Source organism: Porites lutea, chromosome 7, assembly GCF_958299795.1.
Source record: "Porites lutea chromosome 7, jaPorLute2.1, whole genome shotgun sequence".
Lineage (NCBI taxonomy): Eukaryota > Metazoa > Cnidaria > Anthozoa > Scleractinia > Poritidae > Porites > Porites lutea.
This window is the reverse complement of record NC_133207.1, coordinates 9,644,117-9,661,799: the sequence shown is the minus strand read 5'-3', so window position 1 is coordinate 9,661,799 and position 17,683 is coordinate 9,644,117. Positions and strand designations below refer to the sequence as shown.

Here is a 17,683-nt window from a genome sequence, read left to right as displayed (position 1 = left end):
CAAAAGTGTCACCTGCGATATGAAGCTCGGAAGATTTGCTCGACTATAGAAAGAAATCTTTAAAACGCATTACACCACTGGACGTTTCATCCGAAAAAAAGGCCCAAACTCTGGTTTTCCATGACAATTTGGATCTTAGCATCGTCAAATGTAAGAAATCGGAAAAGTATATCCGTGAGAAATTCGAAATTTTCATCCTTCTCTCTTCAACGAAAACTTTGCGAGTGCTGGCCATTTCAAAAGTCACTGACGCGAAAGGTGACGTCATACTGTCTCGAAGACTAAATCGCTGATTCCCTTAGAGACACCCCCCCCCCACCTGGTTTTTTCTTTTTTTTTTCTTTTGTTGTTGTTCTTGTTGCTGTTTTTTGCAGTGCTAGTGAAAACGACGATAAAGATCTACTATTCGGATAAAACGCTAAAACGTAAAAAAAATACTAGTCGAAGAGTATAAAAAACTTTAGGTGATTCACTTTGAGCATAGTGACTATTTCTCAAAATTCTTTTGCACCACAAAACTAAATTATCTTAAAGGACTCACTTGGATTGTATTGACACGTGATGAGTGTGTACAGCAAATAAAGCGTTAACACAATTTTTTCTTTATTTACTGTATTTTAAGGACATAAAAACGTCAGAGAATAGAAAATGTGATTTACTTGAGCATAATATCCATTTAGCAGAATCATTTTGCAACACAAACCTACATTACCTAAATGGACACAATACAGCTGCAATGATACGTGAATACGCATATTTCTTCTCTTTTCATCCCCTTACCTATTACAAGACGAAGCACAGTCAAACCCCGCTTAAGGACACCCGCTTAATACGGACACCTCGTTATTACGGATAGTTTGATTTGTTCCTGGGAAATCTGTTATACCCGACAGCTGTAGAACGTTCCAAAAAGAAAACATATGTAGTCTAGTCTCAGGCCACTTGGCACAGTCAGAGCCTGTAGAGGTCCAGAAGCATATATACAGACAGGTTTTACAACAGATTATCAATCATGGTCAGTCCGGTCTGACACTTTCAGTTCAGGGAGGGGTCCCAGGAGGTACTGCAGTGCGGCCACTGGGTCCTTCTTTGGTGGCACACTTCCTTTCTGTTTAAAAATAAATGATAAGGACAAAACAGTTAATTAGAAAGTGGCTGCAATATATTTACAGTAAGCGAATAACTAAAACCTAAAAAGGGGGTGAAAACGACATCCTTTCTTGCCTTGCGTACTTATCGCTCTGGGCTGAGTTGCTCAAAGCATGGTTAGCTTTAACCATTGGTTAAGCAGTATCAAAACCAATACGTTGTCAAGGTATTAAACGCTGGTTAACGCTAACCATGCTTCGAGCAACTGGGCCCTGATTTCAAACTACTTGTAGCCTGCGTCGCGCATGAAATCTAATCACGGTTAGACTATTCAGAAGTTAAGTTCCTTTTGTGGCGCAGGCTAATTTCAAACACGCTGATAACATCTAGAGCAGCAGAATTTCCGGCAACAAATTACTGACGCAAACACAAAAAGCAAACACTCGACAACGGAAACTTGCTTTTACGGACAAAGAGAAACATTTTTCGGCTTCTACAATTATTGAATGCTGTTTGATCATTATAACTATATGAAAAACTATATTACTACGTCATCGCTCCTTTCTGTTGGTTAAATTTAGGCTTTTTCTGTTGCGTATAACCTCGCTGCTTTTGTCCAATGTGTCTGAACAATTCATCCGCTTCCACTGATTCTAAAGCCACGATGCACATGGAAAACCTGCCGCGAGAATGCGAGACGCAGTTCAAAAACCTCCAGTGCTATTAAGGATATTGTGCTCAGAATTATTCTATCGGAAAATCTGATGAACAGCTATCATGCTAACTGAGCGAGAGAAACAATCACATTAACAAATGAGTTACCATCATGTTCCCCAGCAATGTGTCCATGGTATGAACAACATTGCATGCAACTCCAGATTCAGTCTCTTGACACGTCCAAGGTAATGACTCAAACTTCATGATGGTGCATTGCTGCGCTTTCTCCCCGAGCACGTGACGAACTTGAGACTCAAACTCTGGGTTTCCCGGTAAACTAATTATAATGGTGCCCGGTTTAATGTGAGGTGCCAAAGTCTCTAAATAAACTTGATGACAGGATGCATGCGCCATAAATACTACCATCTCAGCATCTCGCATGGCGTCTTCTGGGTTCTTTGTCACCAGAGCTGGTTTGGATACAATACGAGATGTCTTCTCCCCTTGAAAATTTAATGCTACCTCAAGTTGCTTTTGCTGCATTGCAATTTCCCAGCGCTTTGCCTCATCGTCATGTAAACTAAGCACTCGAATGTCAGTATACTTCCGAGAAGATGCAATACAAGCAAACACATGTGCTCCATCTCCACTTCCACAAATCACCAGCCTCAAAGTGTCTGTCTTCCCTCCCTATATGAATTTAATGAAAAGGAAGAAATCAGAGCGTACATTTCAGCGAACGTATTCCCTCGATCTGGCATCCCATGTTCTGATTAACTTGATTAATGTTCTTGATTGATGTTCTGATTAATGTTCTGATTAACTTGAACAACGCGAATAAAATAAAATTCACACTAATGAAGTTAAACATTAGATATTCTTTTCAAAAAAGGCATGTTTCAATCGACTCCTGATAACTCGAACCTTCAAGGGAAATCGAAAAAGGTTCGAGTTATCGGGAGCTCCAAGAAGATAGCCGGGAGTAAAGAAAAAACGGTTTTTACTGCATAGAGAACATTTTAATCACATTTAATTGTAGAAATGTCAAGTGAAAATTAAAGGATACTTCCAGATTATAAATCAGAACGTAATGTAACAAACCACTGCCTAAATAGGGCATGCGTTTTTCTGTTTTGAGAAGTAAAGCTGTTTCACGTTCGATTCGTGACAAACACCATCAGCCTCCAATAGTAAACTATTTACCTACAACAAGTCAATGGGAAAATCAAAATTCAATGTTTGGGACGCAAGTAGACTGTTTTTTCCCGACTTTTAAGGGCTCAAAATATGGTTCGAGTTATCGAGTGTAAAATTATATAGAAATGATCTTGAGGGGAAACAAAAACTACTTCGAGTTAGCGGGAGGTTCCAGTTACCAAGGGTAAAATTACAGTAAATGTATGAGGGAAATTCAGGTCTTGGACCGAGTTAGCGTGAGGTTCGAGTTAGCGAGGGTTCGAGTTATCGGGAGTCGACTGTAGTTAAAACTTTTTGCTACTGCACAATTGTAGTTAAGTTCATGTCGAGCGTGTTTCTTTCTTTTGACTAAATCAGTCGATATCAAAAGTAATTTTTAGCGAAGCCGTTTTCATTTGTTATCGATTTTGTCCATAACTCGCTTTCATGAAACATTAACGGTTGAAATAAGTTTAGAAGTCGGATCCAGATTTTTTCAAAATATTACCAAATTTGGTACGATTTTTTTCCTCATTTGACAAGTTATATCAAAGGCTCGACCGTGTTCCATAAAGTCAGTAAAGTAAAAGTGTTGTGTGTCATGACAAGGCTCAAAATAGCAGCCAGTCAACGGACAACGACCGACCAAGATGACCACTTGTCCGGACAAACTTTCAGTTGGCCGGTTATTCTGACCTTTCAAGTACTTTCAAATAAATGAATTCAAAAAAGACTACATTTTTATACCATCGCGTTCCACCATATATTTTTTATAATATAAATTAAAAGCAAGAAGCCGAAAGGGTAAGTCACCAACAAATTTTTTAAGTGCTGCTTAGCGCCGCTAAATAGACCGATAGCCAGAATTCTTTGTCACAGATATTTTGTCAACTTGCAGAGGTAAATTTTTATACACCTGTACTTTCTAAGCAAATTCACGTTTGCGATAGATGCGATCAGGCTCAAACAATTAAGCGCGCAAATATTACGGAAACTGGGGGTTTAAATGTCCACATGACAGTTTGTTTTTGAGGAAACGGACGAAAGATCTAATTGTGACGTACAAATAGCCTAAAACCCGTCAGAGTTGCAGCAATCCCAGTTAATCCAGTACCACCACTAATGGCAGCAGTCGCCGCTGGGCCAATCAATCCAGTTGCACCCGCACTCTGACAAAGAGCAAACAGACCTCCGGTAGCTCCACCATAAACAACTGACTGTACTGCAGTCGCGATAGAACCAGCAGCTACTCCAGCGGAAGTGAATCCAGCCGCACCCAAAGCAGCACCAGCAACCACTGGGGCAGCTAGTACACCCACAGCAGTAGCAGCCACCCCCACGGCTGCAGCAGCTCCAATCTTCTTGGCTTTGTTAGAGGAAGCCTTTTTTTCTGGTGAAAAGAAGTTGAAGTAATATATCAAACTTTAATAGACAAAGTGTTTCAGAACAACATCAAGCACTAAGTAGAGAGTAAAAAAAATTACACGACGCGGAATATTTTTGAAAAAGTTCGAGCTGTTTGATATTTTGATGAAATAGTGTGCCGATCATTTGTAAAACGTCTCAAACAAAATGGCTTTAGAAGGAAAAAATAAAAGAACGCAAAAATGAGGAAATTTTTATCTGATTTCCAAACCCACATGAGTTTGAGAACAACAATAATGTATTCTCCTGGCGTCATCCGCAAACAATTCCTGAATGTGAATAAGATATGGGAGACTAAGCCCGAGGTAGTAGGAGCGACGAACCAATGGTAGAGAGCAAGTTCGTCGCTGTGGAAAGGTGGGATGAGCATGCGAGAAAAGTGCATTACAACAAAAAAACGAATATTGGGAATAGAGAATTACCTTATAGAAGAAGCCAACAACACACAGAAACGTACAGGTTAGCCATGCACGGTCTACACGCTGCGTGCTAGTGTTGCGTAATAAAATTTTTGAGAGAATATTTCTTACACTTTTTCCTAAAAAAGTTTTTCTCTGTGTTGTATCTGTATGTGTTATTCGTGCTATCAAATACACCAGGTTTCCAACACAAACTATCAGGAAATGGTCCATAAGAGGTTGTGTAAGTAAAGCAGCTAGTACCTCTTCAGAGCCATAAATCTGATTTTAAAAATACACGAAAGACTTTCAGGACTTTTGGATTTATAATTCACGGCCTGGGACAACTAATTATAGGAGCTTTTTTAATTGGCTGAGGCTCTCACCTTTGGTCCAAGGTGGCCTATCATCTGCAAAAGTTGCATCCTTCTCCTTAGGTTCATCATCTAGCTCCTTATTTTCCACACCCTGTAGTTCCACCGATTTCTCCTTTTTGACATCTTGTTCTTCAGTTTTCTTCCATTGGACTTCCTGTAGAACAAAATTCTTAAGTCCTGTTACTTAATAGGCATGACTTGTCTTATCAAGAAACAGTTTACCGTCATTCGAGGTGCCCAAAATATCTAGCTCACAGTGAACGGGAACAGATGACTGGCAAATTTGCCCACGAAACACCCGTAAAACCCTTTCATTTCACGAACTGAGCCATTGTTTACCGAAATAGTTTTAAGAAATCAATCAAGACCTTTCTTTTTAACGAATCACTGTAAATTTGATTTTTTATTTTTTTCTCCATTCAAGATATATTTGTATTTAATTATACGAAATTTTTGTAAAGCACTTTTGATCATATCTGGAAACAGCGCAATAGAATTTTTTAATTTATTATTATTATTATTATTATTATTATTATTATTATTATTATTATTATTATTATTATTATTATTATTATTATTATTATTATTATTATGACATTGATATAAAGCCACTACATCCTAAACACAAACTTCTTCTGTACACCCGCTATGTCCTATCTAAATTGTCCTGGCATTTCTCTATAGCTAATATATCCAAAACCTGGATAACGGAACATCTTGACCCTGTAGTGAATGGCTATATTCGAAAATGGCTTGATATATCTGAAACACTGAGCAATGTTTTCCTAGAACGCAATAAATTTGGTCTTAATATTTGTCCTCCCTCTATTAAATTTAGTCAGTGCCAAACAGTTCTCCGAAATTCATTAGAAGAGTCACCAAATGATTCCTTAAAAGATCTCTGGAAATCGTCAAGCTGTCACGCTAATATTCAATATGATGTGTACAAATCCACTAAGGAAGTTCTTAAAGATTTCCGTTCTAATCAAGAGGATAAACTGCAACACCACCTAGCATCTCAAGGTTTCTTCTTCTCAAATGTTATCAAGTACTCATTGTCATAATAAAAAATTCTATTTGGTCAGAGGCCCAGTCTCATCTACCCAAGAACATTTACAATTTTACCATCCGCTACATCAACAAATCCCTCCCTACGGCCAGATGGAAAGCCTGGACTGGACTCTAGACTGGACTGGACTGGACTGGACTGGACTGGACTGGTTTTTTTAGGGGGGTAATTTTTTTTGAGGCTAGGGGGGGTGCATTATTTTTTTCTAGTCCGTAAAAAGATCACGTTTTTAACCTTTCCCCAGCAGGCTATATTTTTTCTTCTTTTTTTTTTTTGGGGGGGGGGGGTGGGGGGAAGGAGGGTAGTATTACATAGACTTTACTCTTCGCTGTTGTTTGTTGGTTTTGTTTTATGTCTGTCATTTTGGTCTGGGTTGGGGGCTTAGATTGGTCGCTCTATTTGACTCACGACCGTCACGTTTCACTTGAAAGTTGAAAAAAATAGCAGGAGTGGATGTTACGTAATAACAAAAACATGACCTGTTTCTTGTAGTCTATCTTTTTGTCGAGGGTCGAAAGGCAAAGAACCTTTTCCCTCCCTGTGAAGGTAGACAGGTCGTGCCTAAAAAAATATCATAGACCTTAGGCTTATATTTCAGTCACGTCTGCCTCTTCTCTGCCTTGCATGGCTATTCAGTGCGGTAGTTTGAATATGTATATTTCACCGATTCTTGTTTTTTAAGCTATTCCACTGTATGCGACCGAATTGTCCTGCTTTCAATGAAGCAGAAACGCACCACGAAATTCTAAAAGACAAGTCATCGATAATAACCGACACCGGAAATCGTGACCTAGGTACGTAGGTGCGTAGAGTGATACACTCTTTTTTTTTATAAGAATATATTTTATAAGAATATCGAGGCTGAAATTTGCGAAATTTTAAGAATATTTTAAGAATAAAGCCGAGGCTGAGATTTTCAAAAGGACAGATATAATTTTGTGTTTTGAAACATCTGTAAATACAATACAATTTTATGTTTTTAACTTAACCGTATAAAATTATTCCTTTCTCTGAACGGCGAAACTAGCCAACAAAACGAAAAAACCTGCACTAGCTATAGCAAAATGTTCAACGCTAATGACAGTTCGATGAACGGTACATGTAATACATATGTACAGTGTTCAGCACAAAAGACATAAACTAAACCGCAAAAACATATTATGACAAATTCTTTCCTTTTTAAATAAGAAAACCTAGCGAAAACAAAAACAGCACTAGGCTTTATTTAAGAATAATACAAGAATATTTTCAGCCTAAAATCGGCAGAAAAATAAGAATATTCAGCCTGGGCCGAAAAAACAACATTCTTATAAAAAAAGAGTCTATTACATGGTTGATGCTATCGCCCGACCCGCCCCAGAAAAATAAACTCCTTCCATTAACAACGATCTGCCGCAAAACCTGAAATTATATCACTGCAATACTGAATACTCGACCGTACCTTGCTCAACTTGACCGCCTTTTCAAGAGCCTCTGCCTCGTCTTCTTCTTGAAATTTGCGAAGCCAAGACTCCTCCACCGGTGAGCCTGGGCTACCCGCAACAACCTCTGAAAACGTTCTTGACATGACACCGAAAGCGATCCCGTAAAATGAAAATACCGTAACTCACAGTGTAACTTCGGATTTCCACTCACTTTACCAAATGCAACTGGTTTTTCAAAGCCGCCGGTGTCGAATTGAGATGAGGTGGGGAACATGGAACGACCTGAAACCACCTAAAACCCCATCAAAAAACTGAACAACCACCTACAACCATCTTCAACCACCTCAAAAACATCTACAACCACTCGCAAACACTCTAACACCATCTAAAACAAGGTCTAAATGTCTGAGACAAGGCCAGACGACAAGATGTCACGTGCATGAAATACGAGAATCGAACAAAACATCCACTTACGTTCATACTCTCCCTGGTCCCTTGTATCATCAACCATCGGCTTAAGTCACGAAATGATATGCGAGATCATGCTAAGTATACTGTATATTCCCTCGGTGGTAAAAGACTTAAAGAACTTTACAAAACGAACTATCAAGTCAATAAAAATAATAAAATAAAATAACAAACTCGTAGTCGAAAGACTGACTTGATTTGGCTTTTTCTACCCTGGGTACCAGTGAGACGTTTTGGCTCACGTTTCATTTGTTTACGTAATGGCACAAGGTAGGGTTTAATTTCTCTCTCTCTCTCGGAGTCTGCTTAACTGCTGTTTTGTTCTGAGGTGGCGGATTACATTCCTAAGTACACTTAACTTTTTTTAGCATCTGTTTATCATCCGCCAAACCAGGTGACTCCCTTAGATGAACCCTAGGGTCTTTTACACTCGTTTCCTGTTTCATCACGCAAGGCTAAACTCCCTTCCGAGTGGGAGTGATGGGATATGCGCGCTTCTTATTTTCGCTTTGCTCGTTGTAAATACGTCCCCACTATACTATCTGAGAGCCTGGTACAGGTAATCACTGGTAATTTGACATTTTAAACATGATTTAAAAAAAAAAATAAAAATCACAAACAATCAGTTGTTGCTTAAATTATAATCAAATTGTTGATTAGCCTGCAGTGAAGGCGTAGTTTGGGTGGGCGAAACCTTGTTCGTGTTCGTAATATTGTTGTAGCCGCCATCCTTGATTTCATGACAGTGGAAGATTGGGGAGAGTAGAAATAGTAACCCTTACGGTAGGTGCGAGGGCGAAAGAAGGAAAGGGGGGAGGGGGAGGGGAGAAAAAAAATACGCCGTTTTCTCTTCTCTCTCCCCGCCCCCTCCCCGCTCCCTTTGACTCGCCCCATATCTTCCTCTCTTCGGGAAGTTTCAACACACTTTGGCACTTTCGCGAGCAAATTTCGCGCTCAAAGAAAACGCCTGCACTGCAGGCTATTAGAGCAACATATTTCATCTTTTGTTGTAGAAATTGGAACTGGGATAGCCCAGACTTGATGCAATTTTGATTTTTTTTTGTTTTTGTTTTTGTTTTGTTTTTTTAATAATCCAATCTCAAACAGCATTTGTAAATTGCCTATACGTAGCGAGATTTACAATTGTACATTCAAAAACACAAATAAAGTTTCCATTTTATTTTTATTGTTTGGAACTAAAATGGTTAAATGAACATTCCATTCTGAATGTCTTGGACAACATACTACATGGCTCTTGGGGTAAGCAACCTGAAGGTGGTTCTTCTTGACAGTGAAAAAAGAATGAGAACAATTCATGACGAGTTTTAGACTTGCTGGTACTTGCTACAAGTCGACCTCTCATAAGTTCTTTATCGAGCGAAGCAAGCTTCAACGAGGTCGCGCAGCGACCGAGCGAGCGACGAAGTCGAAATTTTAAACGACTTTAAAAAGAAAGTCTAGACGAGTTTCTTCTCGTACAGGACTTGTAGGCTCCTTGGGAAATGTGAGGGCGAGTGTGGCCGAGCGGTTAACTCTTCGAACTTCGGATCTGAGGGTCCGGGCTTCAAGTCTCGCCCATTGAGGTTGTTTCCTTAAACAAGGAATTCTACCCCACTTTGTCTCTCTTCCCCCAGCTGTATAAATGGGCACCTTCGACATACTGCTAAGGGTGGGGTGGGGGGGGGGGGGGGGGACCCTGCGATGACAGACGAGCATCCAGTCCAGGGTGGAATAGTGATATTCCTAGGCATGCTTAATGCTAAGGAAACCGGGATAAGCTCTGGCGATTTGGGCCTTTGGCTTGTGCAAGCCTTTACCTTTAAACTCCCTGGGAATTAAAAGACTGCAGAGTTGTCTGAATTTAGCCGACCTTCAGAATCACTTTGAGAACAAATTACCTCAGCCAACTCTCCTGATCCAGTGGTGTTTCCAGTGTCCGACTCTAACCCTTTAACAGAAGAAAAGGGGGACTAAGGTATTAGACATTGTTCCTGAAAAATCACTAGGTTTAAAGGGACAGGTTCACGGTTCAGCGAATGCTCATTAATTACTTTTTTTCCCAATTTATTATTAATTCTATCGGTTAATAATCCCACTCAATCTCAGAGTGTACTTCAAAGTAGAAGTGTATTTCAGAGTAACCTGAAGTAGAATGGAGGAGTACTAAAATCGCAGAAAAAAATAGTTGATTATGCCAACACTACAAACGTTGAATTTATTGTTGACCCGAAGATTTTACTCCATGGTTGATGAATTAACAGCTTTTTTGCACATAAGCTGATCAAGTGACTGCCAGGGGGGTTGTTCAGATTGGTTCTTTGACAACATTATGACATGATCATATTGTTTCCATAAATGATACAGCATGTCCCGGCAGAAAAACAGCATTTATTGATTAATGAGCAGGCGCTGAACCGTGAAACCTTCCAACTTCCGGTGCCCAGTTTGCCGCTAAGTTAACTTAATCAAGCCAGTTGTTTGATTTACGTGCAGTGTCATTAACTCACAGACGTTCCCATTCTGTTGCTAAATCAGCCTATAATATGTCTTCCCAGGTGGCCTCTCTAGATCTGTCCTTTATGTGAGAAAAAAGCAGAGAATCCCACCTGGGGCAAACCTAGGTTGCAGAGTGGGGTTGGCAGGATTTTGCCTGGAACGTAGCCGGGATCGCGGGTGTTCTTGATAGGATCCGGCCTGGCTTTTTTTACCTGGGATGGACTGGCAGCCCCTACACCATTACACATTTCTTTCCAGGACAAAGTAGGACAAGGAGGACATGGCTTGGATCCTGCATGGGCCATGGCACGAGGAATTAAGGAGACTACATGGGGCTGAGTGGGGTGTATCGAATATTGAACTTAGAAATATGACATAAATCTATTGTAAGAATAATTTTGACCTCCTTTAGATAAAGATAAAATGATTATACAGGACCAGGGCTCAAAGTTTAAATTTGAGTTTGGGAGCACTTGTGCTGCCAGATGTAAATTTTTAGGCGCACTGCCGAAATTTTAGGCGCACAGCTGAAAATTTTAGGAGCACAGCTTATAATGTTGGGAGCATCTATTTCAAAAGAAAAAGTAAAAAGCTTAACAGTGCCACGGTTATTTGTTATCTTAAGTTTGTTACTTTTACTTCAGTCCTTTGATTGATAAAACACAGCCGATTTGCTACGCAGTAATACCGTGGTGATTTTTAATACTAATTTCTCTTTTTGACAGTACAGTTGTGACTAAAGAAAACTTACACTTGAAAAACAATTCAAAACTGACAACAATGAGTGTGTCGAACGAGAATGAAAATTAATCTTTAATGAATTTGTTAAATGTGGAATGACTTACATGCAACTGAAACACGACTAAAAAACCTTTCTTATCTGGAAAAAAGGCTCTTAATCCGCACTGTTTTTGTTTTGATTGATGTTAAAACTGAACGTTCGACATGATCGTCCATTGCGTAAAAAGTAAGTGTTTCGTTCGTAGCATATATTTGCATGTGTCAGTGGTGTTTATTACAAAACAGAAGAGTCTGGGATCAAAACGAAAAAGAACATTCGAGTTCGAAGAATCCATTGGGAGAAAAGACCAATTAAGCAAACACCGTCTTTCTAGTTCGAGTTCGTAAGTATAGTCGGAAGTAAGTCAATCGCACTGTGCTTTGGGTTTTACGGCGCACTAGTGCGATTACACATGAATTTTTAGGCGAACAACCAAAAATCCAGTCGCATAATTTATGCGACCAGTTAGTCGCTAACTTTGAGCCCTGAGGACAATAACACAGCTGAACGAAAATTCTGTCCAATACCCCAGGGCCAGTGAAATTGACCCATCAGGCAACACGTTTTAGCATGAATTTTTTTCACAAGCAAAAAACAATTTGCCAGGGTAAGCACACCTTATCAATCTGGGTTGGTAGTCCTCAAGAGAACTCAGTTCCTGAGGCCAGGCTTAAAAGACTTTAACAAAAGTTTGCCCAAAGGACAAGTATTCTTTTTAATTTTCACCTCACCCTGTGAACAAATACTGAAAACTTAACTTACCAGTGGCATTTGCTTTAGAGTTGGCAACTGCAATGGAGCTGAACCCTACCAATACTTGATGCATCTCTCCAAGCTGTGAGCTCATCTTTTTGGTTTCTTCCTTAAGACCTTCTATTTCAACTTTGAGGTCATCTAGGGATTTCTTAACTTCAACATCTTCCTCATACCGCCTCTTTAGTTCCTGAACATTCTTTTCATCCTCTTTTGTAAGAGGAGCAGTCAAAAGATTATTGATGGCTTCGTGCCAATTACTTTTTGTGGTTTAACTGATTTGTGCCGCGATTCTTAATAGGGTTTGTTTGATGTAATCCCAAAGGAAGTTAAAGTCATCATCTGTGATCTCCATATGATGCACATGTCCATAGACTGTATTGCGGAAATTTTTTATTCTCACTAAATCCGCTGTAAGACTTAAATCGCTTGCTGCTGGTGGAGCATCCCATCCTGTAGGTGGAGGTGTGAGGCCACAAATAATTGTCCTCAGTAATTTGAACAAAAGAGTGAGATCAAAATCTTTAGACTCACCATATACCCCTGGGGAGGGATAAAGACAATCCCTCTGAGGCTTAGTTAGTTTTGCTCTGTTAAGCATGAGATCCTCTATGGTAGGATCGCTTAGTCTTGTGGGAAGATGACTCGGTGGGCAATGATGGTCAAAAATTTCTCTAAGCAGACTTGTGCCTCCACAAATTAAAAGTCGTGTCAGACGTTGAAAGTTTTCTTTTCCTGCTGTTGTATAAAGGACTGACGCCGCAGATGCCATTTCACTTATTGTTACTAACCCACTTACATGGCTTTATATACCAATCTAAAATATCTGCAAAAACAAAGTACATGAAAGCAATTGGTCAGGTCATTTCTTTTTTCGCAATGGTTTTTACTGTGAACAAGTCTATAATCTCTTTTGTGGGAATATAGGATTGAGTGGAGTCCAGTTATACATTGTGATTAATAAAATCAGAATTATAAAATAAATGTTATCTTCTGTGACCAAAGTTATTTAACCACCTGTATATGAAAAAACACAGAATTGGATTGTTGAGTCAAAGTTATGGTACAATTTACAAAATTATGGATGTTTTTTAATATCTAAAACTTATGAGAACAAGAGCTATTTTCTGAGATGCAAAGAATTGTGCTATTACCTCAGTCTGCAAATCTGAGAACTGGAAGATTTTCTCTGAGCAGAACACTCTGAGGCAAAAGATAAAATACTGCAGAAGTTGGCATCTCTAACCTTTTCACTGCCAGAGTAAAATGTTGGAGTCCCCTCTAGCTATTAGGTAGTACTAACTTTTAAGTCTGTGGACAAAATGACCGTCCAAATGAAACCTCTCTGTCTGTACTTTCAAATGGTGCTATTAGTTTTCCAAATTCTACAAAATGAAATTTGCTAAATTTTTCGAATAATTGCCCTTGGTCGCATTTGGCACTAACAGGGTGAAAGTATACGCAGGTACAGATGTACCTTTATTGCCTTTCTATCTAAAGTGTGCGTGCGTCATGTGTCTTTTATTGGAGGGTAGCAGTTCCTCATATAGCCCAGCGTTAGCTGTACCTCCCCCACATTTTTTTCCTTTGTCAGGGGGAGGGTGCAGCTACATGTAGGCTATTTCTCAGGGCCCTGTGTATTCCATAGGATCCCATTAGATTGAAACAGGAGGAAATGTGCAGCTCCCTTTATGGTGAACACCCTTGCTAACTCAATTGTAAGCAGACTGCATTGCTCGACCCATTTAATTTTACTGATGTAAATACTGTGGGCAGGCCTGAAAATAACTACATCCTTTGGGGTGGTGAATGGTAAAATTAGAGACTCAGACATGAAGATGCCAAGGCCCTTGTTGAAAATCCAAGCCCAAGACTTAAAATGTGAGTCTGATAAGACCTTTTAATTTGTTATGCCAAAACCAAATGGGAGAAGTGGCAAGGGATAATAATAATAAAAAAACTGAACAAATGAGTATGCAGGGCATAACAGAAGGCTTACAGTACATTATAAGTTGAAACACATATCCTGTCTTAACTATATTTTCCTCGCAGAGTTTGATATAAATATGTAACTTAATGTGTCTTTAATAAACTCTGAAAACCTACTCTTGACAGACAAGACTCTGAGATCCTTACCGCAAAAAAACTGAAAACTCAGTTGAGAGAGGAAAAAACATGGGAAATGAAACTTTGAGCCTTGATCCTCCCCAAAACACTTCCGATAGATCAGGCCGAAATTTTCTGAGAGCCACGTTTCTCGAGGTGCCATTCACAACCCCCTATATACAGGAAATCTTAACAGAATGCAAAGTTTCTACAATATAAATACTGGCCCTTAATAATATTTCAGTTTTGTGTCAAACACACTATTTCATCTACATAATTTGCATTATTGTTCACACAAAAATGAACATATCTGTCATATATTTAGGTTTGTATAACAATACCTGTTTATGAACTTAGAAATTACTGTATGTAGTATGTGTTACAGTTAAAAATTAAATCCAGGTTAAATTTTTTTAGCCTAGGTTGATTCCCAATTTCCGTTGTCTCCTAAGCCCTAATTCATGAATAATTAGTGCTAGGAGACAAAAGAAATTGATCATCCAACTACGTAAAGAAATTTTAAACTGAATTTGATTTTGAACTGCAACACACATGTCAAGTTTGTGTGAACTTAAATCAAAAATAAAAAAGTGTCACATTATCTTTAACTTAAGACAATTTACAGGACGTCGAGTATACACTGGAGACAACCAAAATACCGGTGCTGTCTTGAATATCAGCAGCTGTGACACCAGATAACAAAGCGATAATATTACAAAGGCGATGTTGAATACACATGCAAAAAACTAAAGTGTAAAGCCCACCGCATGCGATCAAGTTCCACAATAAAGCTGTTCACGATCACTCAGTCATTTGTCTTCCTTTAGACTCCGAAAGGAGACATCCTTGGCCAAGATCAATGAGCCACCGAAAACTTGTTCTATCTATCTCATCATCAGGTCGAGCTAATGGTAATTTCATTTTTAAAAATAATAAGCTTATTGGACTGAAGGCAACTGAGATGTATATAAGAAAAAGAGTTCAAGTCCAAACAGTCGACAACAGCGACAACGAATATCACAGCAAATGTATGGGTTTGACATACCTTTGAAAGCTTTGTCACTAGAGAAAAAAGTCAAAGGGAGCAAACTTCACAGAAAAACACCGCAGAGCAAAAAACAACACAACATCGTTCCAACATGGTTCAGTTTTGTAAGGATTTGATCACATGATCACGCATGCCAAAACAACCCAGACTACAGACTCGCAGACTGACAGGTGTTTTTTTCCGTGCGAACGTACGTAAAATTTACGCCCGTATTAAAACCGGAGGCATAAAAGGCGGGCGTAAACGTAGAAGTTGAGCGAGATTCAACGTTTACGTTTACGCGTGTAAATTTTACGCGCGCGGTTCGCACGGAAAAATTACGCGAAAGTAGAAATCTACTTTAAACGGGGTAAACGTTGTTGGGAAATGCCCTAACAGATTCCCTATCCCTAAAACGAGCCTTCTAGAAGATTTAACGTGGGCGTATGGAAAAACCGGAAGCCGGAATCCGGAACCGGAGCCGGAAACGGAACCGGAACCGGAACCGGAACTTAAATTGAGACCGGGGTAAACTGGGAAGCACTGAAACCAGTTCCCAATAAAATTCAAGATGGCGTCCTCTGTTATCATTGTTTTGGGAAATTTTCAGCACAGTGATCGTGATACCAAAAATATACTCCCATTCGTACGGAAGCTTTGAAGGGACATCTATAAATTTTTTGAGTTTGAGTTCAAGTTGTTGAGTGCGAGTTCGAGTTCGAGTTGTTGAGTACGAGTTCGAGTTGTTAAGTACGAGTTCGAGTTGTTAAGTACGAGTTCGAGTTGTTAAGTACGAGTTCGAGTTTCTGAGTACGAGTTCGAGTTGAATCAGCGGTATTAAAGCGAAATTATCGCGGGAGCAAAATCTGTCGAGTTCTGCGAGACTGCGAGTGACTTTTGCACGATTTGGACAGAAAAAGATGTATTGCAGAGGCCCAGTTGCTGCAACTATTGGTGTATTATTTCTACTTTTTCATTACATTGAGGTTGTCAAGGGTGTTTTGCCTCCCTATGTCCCATTATTACAAGGAAATACACAACTTTCGATTGTTTGAGTTTGGCTAAACATCCCGCATTGCGTAACAGTAAGATGACAATAAGTGACAAAAATTATGACATCAACCCCCATCCTTCCCTCAGCTTCACCTCACGGCTTTAACGTGATTCATTTCACACCTCGGTCAAAAGAAAGTTAATTTGTGAAAGCCAAGAAAAAAAAACAAAAAAGCCAAAGTTACTACTTTCACTGTTGAAAGTTTTCAGACTGATTACCGATACGATGCTAATTAACTATTGTTCTAAGTGTTTGAAAACTGAACAGGATAGCAATTTTGATTGATGACGTCGGTGAATCAGAAGCTGCAAAAGCCAAAAACTTGAGTACTTGAGTGACGCTCGATTAGAAACAGCAAAAGACTCGCCATGACATTCCTCAAAACCATGCAGATGAGTGGAAGTTTCTGCAACCTAACGGGGTGTGATAAAGCCTTCCATCGGTGAACACTTTAAACTGTGGCTATCGGCGTTTTTTCCATTCTTTTCCGCTCAGGAAAGGCTATTTTGATTGATGACTTCTCTAAATCAGAAGCCGCAAAAGCCACGAGACGTTAACGACACTCGTTTTGAAACATCGCAAGACTCGCCATGATATTCTCCGCAGCTGCATGATATTTATCGTTAAAATAATACTAAATCTTCTTTGTTTGGTCATGATAATTGCTTGAAAGGCCGGCTATATGCCTCCTCAACATTCTGGGCATTCAAGGTACATAGTTCCGTTAGCCTGTGGGTTAAAGTAACGAAGAAACCAAATAGCATCGGGAGTCTATCTTAGCAGTGCTTCGCGCCAAAACAGAGCAGCAACTTTGCAACCGGATGTGATGTTATAAATCGGTGGATCATAGGTATACGGATTTTCGCTAAGTCGTGCCCCCCCCCCCCCCTCCCCACTGTACAAGCCCCGTCAGTTTTTGCACCCCTTTACCACTACAGCTCACTACCACACACCCCCACCCCCACTCCCCATCGAACGCAGTTACTAGTGTACCCATTGTGCTGCCACTGTGGCTTTTTAAAATTGGAAAAGATCAAATGATAAAATAAATAAATTTTTTTTCCTTTTGGTTCTTATTCATGTTTTCGTTCCCTTTAGTTCTTTGAAAGCATAGTTACTCTTAACCTTTTCAAATATTTATTGCAATATAAGCAGCGTTAATAAGAGACAGCAAGCAGGCAGTATAAAATTATTCATTAGCAAAGCTTTATTGATCCGGCCGTGCCTCAAATCATACCGAGAATCAGTGATCAAAACTCAGGCATAAATTCTAGACAGAAAAAGGAATTGAACGCTATCATTTCACACTCGAAAATCTCACCATTCTCTTAGCGCTATTTCTTGAAAACTTTCCGCTCTAGGTTTTGCCGCTGAGAAAATTAA

The 17,683-nt window shown here is 39.5% G+C and overlaps 1 protein-coding gene and 1 pseudogene across 1 annotated transcript; both read right to left on the bottom strand.

The window, feature by feature from the left end:
• Positions 1-590: 590 nt before the first annotated feature.
• On the bottom strand, positions 591-7,908 carry LOC140943965 (uncharacterized). Its single transcript, XM_073393074.1, has 5 exons — positions 7,633-7,908; positions 5,132-5,276; positions 3,987-4,312; positions 1,912-2,436; positions 591-1,108 (listed from the first exon to the last, which is right to left on the bottom strand). Exons 1-5 carry the CDS (start codon positions 7,756-7,758, stop codon positions 1,007-1,009), a joined length of 1,224 nt encoding a protein of 407 aa, XP_073249175.1. The 5' UTR covers positions 7,759-7,908; the 3' UTR covers positions 591-1,006.
• A 4,159-nt stretch (positions 7,909-12,067) lies between these two features.
• Positions 12,068-12,931, bottom strand: LOC140943976 (E3 ubiquitin-protein ligase DZIP3-like; annotated as a pseudogene).
• Between the last annotated feature and the right edge of the window lie 4,752 nt (positions 12,932-17,683).